Source organism: Motacilla alba, chromosome 2 (genome assembly GCF_015832195.1).
Source record: "Motacilla alba alba isolate MOTALB_02 chromosome 2, Motacilla_alba_V1.0_pri, whole genome shotgun sequence".
NCBI classification, from domain to species: domain Eukaryota; kingdom Metazoa; phylum Chordata; class Aves; order Passeriformes; family Motacillidae; genus Motacilla; species Motacilla alba.
Window position 1 is genome coordinate 34,731,847 of NC_052017.1, and position 14,611 is coordinate 34,746,457.

The 14,611-nt window shown below is 43.1% G+C and overlaps 2 protein-coding genes across 3 annotated transcripts in view; one reads left to right on the forward strand and one right to left on the reverse strand.

Annotated features, from left to right (window-relative positions):
* COLQ (collagen like tail subunit of asymmetric acetylcholinesterase) overlaps positions 1 to 6,344 on the reverse strand; it is a 41,905-nt gene extending 35,561 nt beyond the window's left edge. Inside the window, exon 1 of one of the 2 annotated variants that reach the window (XM_038128799.1) lies at positions 5,832 to 6,344. In XM_038128799.1, coding sequence (XP_037984727.1) covers positions 5,832 to 5,937 — 106 coding nt within the window. In that variant the 5' untranslated portion in view covers positions 5,938 to 6,344. The remainder of the gene's footprint in view (positions 1 to 5,831) is intronic. The other variant, XM_038128798.1, reaches the window with a different exon arrangement.
* Positions 5,295 to 14,611, forward strand: part of BTD (biotinidase) — a 45,484-nt gene continuing 36,167 nt past the window's right edge. Inside the window, exon 1 of the mRNA XM_038128793.1 lies at positions 5,295 to 5,901. The gene's annotated coding sequence lies outside the window, so the exon portion shown is untranslated. The remainder of the gene's footprint in view (positions 5,902 to 14,611) is intronic.

The following is a 14,611-nucleotide window of genomic DNA, read 5'->3' on the forward strand; positions in this document are numbered from 1 at the left end:
TGTCCTGGCTGAGTGCTGTGCTGCACCACAGCTGAGTCTGCAGCCACGCACCACCCTAGCACCAGGAGTTAAAGACTGCAGGGATACAGGGTCTATTGTGACAACAAACGTCTTCCTGTCTAAACACAAGTGATACCTTTCTATGGTTTTAAGTGAGATTAGCAGTTTCTTTTGCTGCAGTCACACTGCTGGTGCTTCTTGTGCCAGGAGCCCACACATGGGAAGCCTCAGTGTCTGATAGGAAACAGATTGTCAAATGCAAGGAGGCTAAAATGTGAAGCCACAGACTGTTCCCCTCCTGTGCAGGGGTTTGGTAATATTGACATGCCCACAAATGAGCTGTCTGTACTAAAGGCAGAGGCCTACAAGCACCATCTGTCTACAGCTACGTGGGGACTAAGCTGATTTTGCAGCACTTTGGATTGTTTGTTGGTGGAGCTTCTATCCTTTCAGTGAAAACACCTGATTTTGAAACAGCTTGCTTTGCTGGGCTGGAATTTAAGACTCCACCTTTCAGTCTGCTCATAACAAAAATCTAGTATGCACTGGCATGTCCAATACCCGTGGACTACAGACAGTGCTATCCTCATTCATGGCAATGGTACAGCATGGACAGCTTGGGCCAGCTGGATCTCCATGTCAGCTGTGGATCACTTTCAGCTGAGGTTCCCCTTTGGGAAATGCTGCCTGTTGGAAGCATTCACAGGTTATAGAGAAACCTCCAGATCACTTACTGCTTCCTTTGCTGGAAAGCCAAGCAAGCGCTGCCTCAGCTCCTGTACTGACCCCTGTCCCTGGCAGCTGGAGGACTTCTTCACAATCCAACAAGTGAATGTCATGATGTTCAACTTCAACAGAATTTTACTGAACCCCTTCCCTTCATCTGCATTATCACTGAACCTTTTTTGACAAAACAAGAACCTTGACAACCAGTAATGCCACAAACACGTCAGAAGCCTCTTCCTTCTCCTGCATGCAAAGCCAGGGCTGCACTTAAGGAGCTTTGCTGCAAACAGGTTCCAGCTTCCTCACTAGAGGCTTTGTCCTCTTCTGATTTTTATTTACTGCTACAGGGCAAGTGCCCAGCCTCCTGATCTGCCTTTCCTTGTCCCTTACCCACAGGACCAAGTGGGCTCCTACTCACTGGTTTACTGTGGATTTCAGAGCATCTCTGGGGGCCCTTGGCCACTGAGGATGACATCAGTGTTCCCTTCCTTTGCCCTTGCTGAGGAGAAGGTGGATGCAGGCACGGAGTCAGGGACAGGCTGTGCAGCAGCGTGGCTGCTCTGCTCTCACCTTACTCAGCACAGGTGTTGCAGCATACACCACCAGAGAAGGTCTGTGAGTCCTAAGGTGATTTCTTTTCTGAGTATCATCTACATTGACCAGAGCAGGACATCCAGTTTGGGATTTTCACAGGTCATAGCTACCAGAGGAGAATATACAGATAAAGTCAAATCAGGTGGGTTTAAAAATTCTGCTTATTTAAAGACCCATTTACTTGAAGCAACAGTAACAACACCATACTAGGCTGTTAATTTGCTACCAGTCCAAGATTTTCCCCAGAGGCTGCTCAGGAATTGTTTTCTTTATCAGCTTAGAAAGGTAGCTGCTGTTCCTTCCTTCTTTTGGCTTATCTTTCCAGCTCCCCCTTTGGGCTATCAAGTTAAACCAGCCAATCCCAAGGTTATTTTCTTCTCTGAACCTGAACAGAGAATCTGCTGAAAGAATATTTTTTTTTTCCCTTTCAGGCTCATATTAGGACAAACATACGAGCACAAGACAGAAAACAAGACAGAAAGCCCTCAAACATCCTGCCCCAACACCTTTGGCTGCCCAGCTCCATTGTCCTCTCATGGCCAATGATACTTGGCCTTCCTTCTTCTAACGAAGCTGTGGCCTTTGCCAGTGGCTCATTTCCATTAGGAATTTTAATGTAACCCCAGCTTTCCTGCTTATGTTTGTTCCATGAGAAACCCCCTAACCAATGGTACCAGGATGCTCAGCACCTCCTGGGCCCATGCTGACCTTACAGAGCAGAGCCAGGCTGCCTCCCCTAGTCTGATACTTTTGCTTATTAGTCACCCTTTGGGCTGTTTTCCCAGCAGGCTCTGGCTGCTGCCTTTTGAGAGTCTTCAAGCTTTTACTTTTCTTCTTGTTTTAAATTCCTTCTGCAACTTTCTTTCTCTTGCAAGCATTCTGGTGAGTCATTTTCTTGTGATTTTACATAAATAAATATTTACAATTACTCTCTTTAGAAACAAAATACATCCACCTGACATCTTGGCTGTCCATTATGACAATACTTCGGGTTCCTGCAGGGAAAAGAAAACCAAACCCTGATGATGGGGTCAGATACTTCTTTTACAGAAAGACAGCCCTGATCCCAACTTCCTCAATGTCAGGAATCATTCCTTGTTTCTGAGTCCTTTCTCTCCTGCTGTTTCTCTCACAAATGCACAATGCCCTCTGCCCACAGCACAGCACCACAGTGGCTCCCAAGGTCCCTTCTCTGTGCTACCCAGCCATGGCTGTCACCCCACACAGCTGCTCTTCCCAGCCCACCTTGCCCATCACCCCGGCTCCAACAGTGTCAGTCCACAAGCAAACTGAATTCTTTTCTGCAGCTCTGCCACATGATGTCTGGTTGTAAATATGACACCTTCCTGACTCAAAGAGGATGAACCTAATGCCCAATGAGATATAATGTTCCTTTTCTTCAGGAAAATAATAGGACAAAGGCAAAGAAAGTGTGAGGAATGCTGCCAATAGTGCTCTGATAACCCCTTGAGTTCTTTTAAACTGATCCACCATAATATTTCCAAAGGACTATGAATCAATATTGACTGAGCCAACTGAATCAAGGGTTGCACTTGTGGCATGCGTAGAAGGCCAGAAGAAGCACTGAGATGCAGCTCTTTTTCTTCAGATGCTTCTGGTAACTCAAATACTGTCCCATCTCTCAGAGAAACCTTGGCCCTGGATGAGCAGTGAAGGGGAGGAGAAGGAATGAGGAGGGGAGGAGGAGAGTCATTCTTCTACCTGAATTTGGAAGGTGGCTTCCTTCAGGCTGTTCTTACAAGGTGCAGACTGGTTCATGTAGCCCTACTAAAAATGACCCATGAACAGAACTCACGCCTTCATCATGTGAGTGCAGCAGTTCAGGAACCTCAGTAGGGCAGAGCTCTGAAAAATAGATGCAAATGACACCACAAACACAAGTGGTGTAAGGGTGGGGTGTGACAGGTTACCCTGAAAATAACCTGCTGTCTCCAGGGGCTGAACTACCCACCCTGGGGGTCTTCACTGCCATATGGAACCACAGCTAGATGCTGTTATGTTATAATATCACTCCCTGGAACATTATCTCCAGAAATGACACTTCAGCACCGTGAGATTCAACACTTTGAAGCTGACATGACACTCAAAATACTTCCAGAAACAAGGATGCACTGTCGCTGGAGGCTGATGGGACTCTAAGGTGGAGTTGGCAGAAAACAAAGATCCAGATTATTCTTCTTTCCCCGATTATTGTACAAACACTTTTCCACCCTACAGGCTGTTTCCCCTTTGCTTTCTAGTTACTGCTTTGTGACCTGTAAGCCTTTTTCTTTGTGACCTGTTGCTATGCAAACATGTGTGAGGACACATGTTTGAAATAAAAGTACTTCTAGGCTAGAAGTTTCCAGACACACCTGGAAGATACCTGAATGTTTTTTCCCAACTATAGGAAAGACAAGCCATCACTTAAGAACACTCTCTCTGCTAAATGGGATTCGTTTCAGAATTTGAAAATGCACTGTTGAAATTCATTCTTTAAATGTGAAATTGCATCCTGGTGCCGAATATAAATAATTGACTCAGCTGGCAGTCAGAGAACATTTAAGAAATCACTAAAATAACTGAGAATGTATGTGGAATTAATTCACCTTCAGTGTAAATGGAATGAATTCATCTTCTGTGCCCGCTGCCAGAAAAATCAGAACTTACTGCTTTTTTCTTAGAAGCTTCTTAAAATGCAGATGCAACCAAAGCACTGAAGGAATACCTTATTATATATTTTTAATACCAAATAGCCATGATTAGCAAGTAATAATGACACATAGGTATGCCTCAATCCAGCCCTGTGCCTGTGGGATTATGACAGAATCTTTGGCCAACTGCTATTTTTTCCATATATCATCAAGCAAACATTGACAATACATACATGGCAGGAGCCTCGCTAAGAGCTTGTTGGGTATAAAGGTGATTTTCAGTGTCTTGGCCAGAAGAACAGTGCGTGGGACTTTGCCATGGAACAGACTGTGGGATGGGGGTCTGCCCAATGGGGTCTTGCAGACAGGAGCCCAGGACTGCCCTGTGGAAGATGCTCCACCACAAGGAGCAGGCTTTGGCATTTTCCCTCATGTTTACCTCTTCTACTATGGTTTCAGCAGAGATGACAAGTCTTCCTTCTTTTTAGGGGCAGGTTATTTGTTGAACTGTTATTTAACAGTGTGGCTCAAATGCCTTCTGTAGACACACAAGTGTGTGGCACAGGAGAAGGCAATGGAAACATCACATTCTTGCTTGTCTGTGCGTCACCTACAAGTGTCACATAAACACAAAGGTCTTCAAAATAAGTTTTGAGGCCTGATGTCATTGCAAAGCAATTTGGGATATATCAGGGAAAATAAATCCTGGTGATTCCTGTACCTCACCGTTAACTAACCTCGACATTACAGAAAAAGAGCATCCCAACTGAAAATAAATGGTAACAAATTTAAAGGCTTTTCAGCATCTTAGAGAGCTTGAATGCAAACCATTTGGCTTCATGGGTACAGCAGAGGGATTTGAGAGCAAGAAAGGCTGTGTGCCTTTAAGTCCATGTCTAGGGTTGATTTTATGTTCAGATTTAAAATACCCACCCTTCTGATCACTGTGAAAGCCATGGGGAGGATCTATAGGTACAGCAGGCCCTGACCTGCCCACCTCAATCGAACCATCTCAAATCTAACACTGAAGGAACACAGGACATTAGTTAGAAGCATCTGTATTGATACAGAATATCAGACAGAAGGTGGGAGACAGCAATTTGCCATAAACTGGTGAAAGTTCCTCAAAGAAGATGGAGTCAGAGCTCTCGCCGCCTTTCCCCTTCCTTCGCACACAACGTGACTGAAGGGAAGTCTTGCTGCTGAAACGGTAAAATCTATTAAGAGGGATTTCCAGTGCCCTGGCTCAGCTGACAACTAATTTGTTTTGTCTTTGCCTAGCAGGGATTTTCCATGCAGTGGGCTCTTGTTTGCTATGTAAGTCATCCGAGTATTTGTTAGTGTCATAGCCAGAGCCAGATGATGTTTATTCTGCTAACATCCAGTCGGGCTCCGGCAGCACTCATTGAGGTCAGGGCTTTATTTATAGAAGCAGATATACATTGAGATTCATTTTCTTTCCCTTGCTGTATTCTACCTAAACTCATCCAAAATAGAAAGAAACATGCAGACATGCAAGTAATAAACTAATTGGGCCAGATCCATGCCTTAGCACAGCACCACAGAGGCCAATGGAAAAAAAGCATTTTTGAACAGCCGAGGATCTTGCCCATTATTTCTCATGGGGAAGGGAAGGGAGGGGTTTAAAACCAGAAATTATAAAGCAAAAAGCAAAACCGACCAAGCAACAAAATGTCCTGACTTGTGGCAGAGCAGATCTGCAATGCAAAATCCCTCAGCCGAGAGCTGCAGTTTGAAGTTTTTTTTTTCCTCTGGTGTTCCCAATCACCAGAAAGTGCATGAATCAGAGTGCAGAGTGCTCCAAGCGAGGAAAAGTAACGACTTAAAGCAATTTACCTGCTGAAAGTGAGAAGACATTGTCAGCGTACGCAGTCTGAGACAAAGCAAAGCAGAAGAAAGGCAGCAGGTAAGATCCCCGGACAAGCGGGCTGAGGACCAACATGCTGGCTCTGCCCTGGCAGACCCCAGCTCAGAGGCACAAGGCTGCTTTGGGGCTCTCTCTCTCCCCTCTCCCTCTCTGCCTTGCCTGCTCTCTGCCTCTGCCCTCACTATGGGATGCGTGTGTGTCTGTCTGTGTACGTCTCTCTCTCTCTCTCTCTCTCTCTCTCTCTCTCTCTCTTCCCCCTCCCTCTCCATGCCTTTAGGAAGAAAGAATGCCAACCATTTCCCATTAAATCTTCTCCTTACACTAGACACAGTTATATTTAACTCCTGTGCTGGATCAGTTGCCCCTATTGTGGACATTAGCTGCTAAAACTGAGGCATGGGGGATTCTGGTTTTGCTAACAGAAGCAAAAAAGCTCTTTGGATCATAATAATGATGAGCAGGAATGGGAGAAATTAAGAACTGGACTGTAAACAGAATCCTTCAGTACAGGCAACCAGACACCGGTGTCGAGATGGATAAAATCCCTGATTGATCATCTCCTACAGGTCACTAATTACCTTAATGAGAGATGAGCAGTGACCTACCATCTGCTCATCCCTGGTAGCTACGCGTGTTGCATTCGAGTACAGAGTGCAGCTCAAGGTGAGGGATGCCACAAAGGCTTCACGAACCGACAAAAACAACATTGTTTTGGATTTAAGTGAAAATGACAGCATCTCTGACAGTGCCAGACATTGCAGGACTGCAGAGTTCACTGATGGGGTGCAACAGGGGGAAGAAACAATACAAGTGCCATGATGGAGTGAATTAAACGCTATCAGCTCTGGGGGTGGAGATGGACAGCACACTACACAGCACCATGTGAAGAAAATAAACCTCCTCCTCTCTGAAAACCAGCAGGTGCCCTTGCTACCTGTTCAAAAGTTTGGGGTTTCTGTGCCTTATTGCAACGTGCTTTACAGATTAATTTGTGCCCTCTGAATAAGTAGCAGAGAGATCTTCATCTCTGCCTGGAATCTGACAGTGGATTCCATGAAAATCAGAGGTACATCCTTTGCTGTGAAAAACATTACTCTCTCCCAGATGGAGATGGTTTTCTTTGCCCACTGTTTATAGATTCCTCCAAGAAAAATGTGAAAATACTTTGGATGCATTATAGAATTGATTTTTTTTCCCATTTGAGAAGAGTTCTCACTGATAGAAATGGTGACATGTTCCCCTGGGCATTAATTCCACTGAAGAGCAAAGTGACATGTTTCCACAATTCTGGTTAAACAGTCTTGGCTGTTACTTTCAACACATTGCAAACATATTGACAAAGTCTTTCTAAATGTAATGGCTAGATGGGAAGAATCACACCTGCCTTCTACATTTTTATCCCTAAAGGACATGCTTAATATAACCATAATGCTTTCTAAAATCTCTTTCCAGTACTGCAATATTTTGGATAACATATTTTCTACTCTAATTTAATCTTCTCCACTTTATTCCACTTTCTGTTACTTTTTAGCATTTGGCTTTTCTTAGTGAAGATAGTAATTTGGTCTCTTTCTTCTTTGCCCAAGATAACCATGGATTAACTGCCATTAGTTCTCTTGGCAGGCTATATCTCAGTGGGAAAGGAAAAGCTCTTGGGAAGTTTATCATGACAAGCCCTGAGCACGCAAGATAAATGTCCAGCTGCAATCCCCATGTTAGAAGTCTGCATGGAAGCTGGAAAAAAATTGCTCAAAAGTTAAAATGTCATGATTGTATTAAAATATTCACCTCTGAAAATAAGTGACCAACACAATAGTTAGTCAAAGGAACAAGTGAATAATTTCAAATCCTGCTGAAATCCTCCTGCAGTCTTTTAGCAATTGAAAATTTCAGTAGAAATTTCTAGTACAAAACAAGTTCTATTTGATAAGGAAATAATCCAATAATACTAGAAAGAACTAAGATCATGCAGTAGGACTAATATCTTTCCCCTCCTATGATTCTATATCAGAGGTAGCCAGAAGTGATACAGAAAGCCAGGGCTGATTCGGAGTTAAAAAAACCCCACAAAGTTAGCTTTGCAGTCAATTCTTAAATAGAGACGTTTTAATCCACTTATTGCAGTGGAGAACCCTGATTAAAATGGAGGGGTTTTTTGTGCTCTCCTTTCTTCCAGCATAGCATCTCCATCACTCTCAGCCTGTTTGACCTGAAATGGCTCTCAGCCAATGAGAGAAGAAAGCTCTGTGGGCACACCCTCTTCAGTGGAAAACACACCATTGCCCACAAAAACTTGAAATGAGATATTTGGACTTATATTCATTTGAAGAGACTTCTTCTTCATGATGTAGTTCCACTCCCTCTTTAGATTTCAGTGGGGAGCTCTCATGACAGGGCAGTGAGCCAGGCCATGTCAGAGTGCAAGTCCTGTGTTCTGTTTCCTCTAATTTTGAGGTGTTGGCCTTACCAGCTGAGACTGCTGGCAAGGTTGGCAGTGGTTTCACAAGAGAAGGACAAAGTCCATTGGAAATAAAATGGACAATAGCTGTGGCCTTATTGATTGGACTTAGGCAGGTGGCAGCGCAGCAGGCTGACATTCCCTGCTCCAGGCTGGATGGCAAGGCTGTACACTGGTCACACAGCTTCTTTCTGACCTCCATGGCAGCAGTGCCTGTGGCAGAGAGAATCCCGAGGAGGAATGTGTCACGTAGCAGGGGGAGTGTGGCATGAGAGACTTGACAGACCTGTGCTTTCCAGGCCCTGAGCCCCAAGAACTTGCTCAGCCAAGCAATGCATTTCTCCAGCTATTCCTTTTTTTCCTATTATTTGTGGTAGATGCCACAGCAACTAAAAATGCCAAAAGCCAACCAACACATAATAAAAAGAATAGCCTGGAAAGTTTGTCTGTTCAAGGAGCTGTTGTTTGACCTTTTCAGCCCAAACTTGAACTCTTAGAAGCGTGTGGAGGAATCTTCTGATGACACTGCCATGTAAAGAGAATTTATGAACCTTTTTCTATGCAAGAATTAATGAATGCTTGTTAAAAAGAAAGCTTCTTCCCAGCCCTGTTCAATTTTGGTTGGCAGGTACTGCATCAACGAGACAAGGTAAAATGAATATAGTTAAAATACCATCAATCTCAAATTCTTTCATGAACACCATTCTAGTTATAAGGACAAAGATAATAATGGAATAATTTGGGTCAGATAGGTTATCTAGTCCAAACCCCTGAAAGAAGCAGGGACATTTCAACTAGGTCAGGTTGCTCAGAGCTCCATCCAACCTGAACATGAACAGGGAAGGAGCATCAACCATTTCTTGGGGCAAATTGTTCCACTGTCTCACCATCCTCACCACAAAAAAATTTCTTCCTTTTATCTAGCCTAGATCTACCCTCTTTTAGTTTAAAACCATCCCCCCTTGTCCTGTTGAGATATTCAATATATAATTGAGACTTTGTAGTTCAAAAGTCTGAAAGCCCTTTTGCTGAGTGGGGCAAAGGTAAAACAGCTATCCCAAGTTAATGCAGTAATTCAATAACAGCTCGTGTCTGCAAAGCAGTACAGAAGAATCCTGTTCATTCAATTAGAGCAGGAGCTGGAAAAGAATATTTATAATTACATTTTCCTTGTGAGATAGTTATTTAGCAACAATTGTTTTTCTCAATAAAAATACATGTTCAGTTTTGCACACTTGACTCAGTTATGTCTAACACTTAGATTTGGTGCTATGACAACGCAGCTAACGTCACCTTGGAAGATGGTGTTACCTAAAGTACAAAGGCAGCTGCTGAAGCAAAATGATAATAAGTGCAGAAAGCCAGTGAGTGGCTTCACCATTGCCTTGGTGGTGATTTGAATTTAATTCAGAAGCCCATTTAGGAACAGACCCTAACTGCGATGAAGTAAACCCAAGCACATTCACACTTGATGGAGCTCTGGCTTCCCCACAGCTGCAGCCGTGCCAGTCTCCCAGCTGGATATCAGCACAGGAGCAGGTGGTCAGCTAAAGGCAAGCCTGCACTAGTCAGTCTTCACATTACCACCCACGGCATGAACAGCGTGAAGGAGGACATTGACGGCAGGACAGTCATGACTAGCAATTTCCAAAGGCAACTCCTTTTTGCAAATTAGGCACTTAATGGATGTTACACATTCCACAACAAGCAGCAGCCTTCTGGCCTCCTCCTCTTTTCTCTGTACTCTATGGTTCACAGAAATGCAAAAGTGACTAGGGAAGCTGATTTATCTTTACACTCCTCTAAGTGTATTTGTTTACAGAGCAGCCCAGCTCTCATTTCATGTTTAGAAAGTTCATCTTGAAACATTAACTTTTAGACTTAATTCAAAGGCTCAGTCCTTCATTTTTTTTTTGTTCACTCCAATGAATAATCCCCATGCACACATTTCTATTTTACTGAAGACTATGGGACAAAAGAGTTAAGACATGATTAAAGCTTATGGGATAATTCAAGGTGACTTCTATCCAAGCTACCAAAACCACCCCACTTGTGGACTTGTAATTTTGGAGGGCACAACTAAGTAGAACAACTTTAAAACAATAATTCAGGTGCTGACCTTTATAAAAGTGCTCTTCTTCCTCTTTTTCACTTCATTTTTCTTTTAAAACTCGCCTTTCAAACTGCAGAACATGCAATGCTTCTTGGGTGAGATGCACGCTCATCATACATGCTCACACATATGCAGAGAATAAAGGCATATGTCCAGGATTGCCAGATTTTGAAAATCTGGGGCAAACATGCAAAATCTCTGAATGATTCATAGAAAAATGTCCTATAGAACAAAGAGGATGGCCTTGGCAGTCACAGACCCAGCCAAGTGAGGTTTCTAGTCACCAATATCTAAGTAGATAAATTGTCTTCAACATCCTCAGACATTGAATCACAAACAAGTCACAGCTATAACCCAGTCTGGTCGAGTACTTGCAACTAGAGGAGATGGAAATTGTGTGCAGGGTAATTTTTTTCATCTTCTTTTCATTTGGATTGTCTTCTGCTATTTACTTTGATTAGTAAATGTCTGCAGAACTCACTGCCTGTACCAGTATTGCTGCCATGCTGCTGGAGGCACAGAACACAGGAATATCTGGCAGTAATCAGCTCCCACAACTCCTAATTTAAATGATTTATTATCTATCTTGCCAAAGAGCTCAATGAATTAAACGCCACAAAGCACAATCCTCTTTTTTCTCTGTAAACTGAGAAAATTTAATTTTTTTTTCAGAAAAAAAATTATTAACATCATTATTTTAATGCTCACACTAAACTTACGACTTTTAATTCCAGAGAGTTTCACGGATGCCTGGCAATGCAGCATCCTGTTCCTGATGTTCATACTGCAGTACACTGCCCATTACACCACTGAGATGCAAACAAACATGAATCCAAACACCAGTGCATACATGCCTAGCAGAATGCCCCCAGACACAGGGATCCTCTACAGAAGGTTGTAGTGCCCTTCAGATGAGAGGCCAAAGCACCACTAACTCAGGAAAATACTTCATCATGAGTGTAACTGCAGGCCTGCAAGTGAAAGCAATGAAGGTGCTCCTGAAATGAAGCATATACATAGGTGCCTTCCCAAATGAGGCCTGAAAAAGCTGCAGACACCTTGTCTTTTAAATAACATGAAGCCTCATTTTCCCATGGCTCATTTTTCTCTCTCCTAGATACCTCTGGGCACTAAATGTTTTGGGATCCTGTGATTTACAGAATGCAAAACCAGGAGCAGAGCTGCTAAACCCACTTGGGGAGCAGTAGTACAGAATAAGGGGTTTACCCAAGCGTTTACCCAAAGGCTTGACAGAAGAACCAACATTATAAAGCTGGGGAAAGGTAAAGAAATAGGTCACAGTGGAATAGCAAGAAGAAATAGCAGAATGTTTTTGATTTTTAGGCAGTTTTAAGCAAAGGGATGGCTACAAGTGCTGACCATGACACTACAGCAAGCAGGACTCAGTGAGAGTCCTCTGGCACCATAGCTGTCGGGCAAGCCACATCCATGTTGGAAAACTGCTCTGTTTTTGTAAGCTGATAATGAATCTCAGGCTGATTTTTAAAGGAGCTGGTGCGGGCTAAAGGTGGAGAGGATTTCTTCTTTTTACAGTGGTTACAGATTTTGAAGCCCAGCTACACTGTTACCTCAGAAGCCATAGAAAATGCCTGTTGCCCAGTCATTCTGGGATGCCAGGGTTGTCATCTCCCAAACACAGGATAACTGAATCTAATCAAATTAGACAAGAGCATTTTCCCGGCACCCTTTGCAGAACCAGGGAACTGTAATTAAGGCTGCGTTAGAATTTCCATCATAAAGTCCTACTTTTGAAGCTTCACTAATTTGTATTTAAGACATCACTACCAAATAGCAATTTGGCACATAGAGATGAAAACTTAGAGAAAAAACAGCTTTTCCATCAAAATAATTAATAAAGTCTCACTGATTTCAACTACATAAAATGAGATCCAGCATTAGATACTTAGGTGGAGTAGATTTAAATTCCTGGCAGGGCTGAAATATTAATTTTACCTAACACACTTTTTACTTATTTTCTGGGCACTTGAATGATATCCCTGTTTTTGCAGAGAAAGCAGGTGGTTTATGGCCTGGCTAAAGGCCCAGCTTTGGCTGGACTCTGAAGTTTGCCTGCACATCCACCAGTTCTGGTACCAGCACTTCCCAGCACCAAGGCTTATAAAATGCCATACATGCACATTGTCTCAATGACAGTCCCAAGGAGACAAAAGAGAAATCTTTCAAACACTTCAAAAAGTGCAAATTTAAAGGAAAATATATTTTTAATGTGAAGATTTAATTAAAGAGTGACTTGCATCCAGGCATTGTGGAGCTCTAGCTTGGATCACTGAGTGTGTGTCAACATCACATCACCACACAAGAGAACTGAGCAGCCTCTCTGTCCAACAGTTTTGTCCTCAGGTAGGCCTGCAGGTTATGACAAGTTTCATGCTGCAACAGCTACAGGTAGTCACTGCACAAAATTCACACCCAGGAACAGTGACTGCTTTCTGGAATCAGGAGCCACAAAACCCTAGATTGCTGTATAGGCTGGAGATGTAAAAAGGTTTATGTGAGTCTTCCATTATCTTCCCCATGTGGTAACATTACCAGCATTAAGCACTGGAGGAAATCTCCCATCACTTATGTGCAAAGATGTTCTAAGCTGCTTACATTCATGGGATCATGGCCATTTATACAATCCTAGATAAGATGCTAATCCGTTTCTCCAAGTCTCAAGTACAGCAATTCATATCCTGCCTTCAAAAGCATCCCTTCTCTGCATCCAGTTTAGAATTTGATCCAAGGTATTATACAAGTAATTGCTAGTTAGAGTGCTCAGACATTCTATAGCTGACAAAAAGAAAAATAATTCCAGATTAAACTATGCAACATTTTCAGTAGCATCCTTCCTTGCTTTTTCTATCACTCCCTTGAGAAGACTGATGAAACCCAATACTTCTTAAGCATATTGACTCAAGCAAGCAGGCTGTCATTTTATTAACTTTTCTTACTTATTTCATCACTATTTCAGGCATCTTAGAGATTCCTGGAAAGAACAGACACTGAAATAACTCCCATTTATATTAGCATGTGCCATAATTAGCTGGAAGGGTCTGCTTTACTGAGGGCCTCTTTAAAGCTTGTCCATCTGGTTTCATACACCTCATCAAAAGAAACAGCAAATGTCTCCTTCAGAATAGCTGTTTCTCACTCATTTCAATATTCACTTATAAGTCAATAAATCGACAGAAGTCACATTGCCAGTTTGCCACACAGAAGAGCAGCTCCGACACCTGGTCTGGCCTCAGAGCATTACTAAGTAGAGGAGTGCCAAGCCCTCTTTCCTCTAAGCACAGCCACCAAGTTCTTTTAACAGCCTAAAAAGAGCTGCAGGGGGATTTTGATTACAACACATAAAAAAAGAGGTAGTCAGTGCAGAAGACCTATTTCTCAATCAGACTTTTACCATAGCTTCCAGCCAGCGTGTGCTTGTTGCCTGTGGGTCCAGAGGGGCAGAGCTGAAGATGCATTGCTCCTTGTTTTATGTGTAGCTGGGCTTTTGAAGGAGTGCTTGAAATCAAATCTGGCCAGACCAAACCTACACCTGATTCCTCATCACAATGGGTATGTGCTACATGGCCACAACAGCTGAAGGCCAGCAGACACACCGTACACACAAATGCTCACAGGGCAGGGCTTACAGAATTCACTGCAGACTGCAGGTGGAACACAATTACTGAGCAGTTTGGAATTATTGCAAACTAAACCTGTTAGCAAGCTGAGCACACAAGGGGCTGCAGGAACACATACTCAACGCCTTATGCTATTTTGTGAGGTGCTGAGACAGTAACAAATGTGACCTCTTACCTCAGGTGGCTGGAGCATGGTGCTAACAATGCCAAGGTTGGGGGTTTGATCCCTGTGGGCCACCTACTTCAAGAGCTGGATTGGATGATCCTTCTGTGTCCCTTCCAACTCAGAATATTCTGTGATTCCATGGTTCTTATTTCTCATACCAGGCCATTTTTTTTGTGGCTCCTAATGGTTTCACTTCTGGTCCCATAATGAAATTACCCATTGGGTTTTAGACATCTCTGTAATACTTTTCCTGTAGCACTTGTTGGTCCCATGTTTCAACCCCTTTCATGTGTCTTTGAAGAGGACAAGTGCTGCTGGACTGAACCTTGGGCTTCCTAACCCCAAGAACTGAGCAG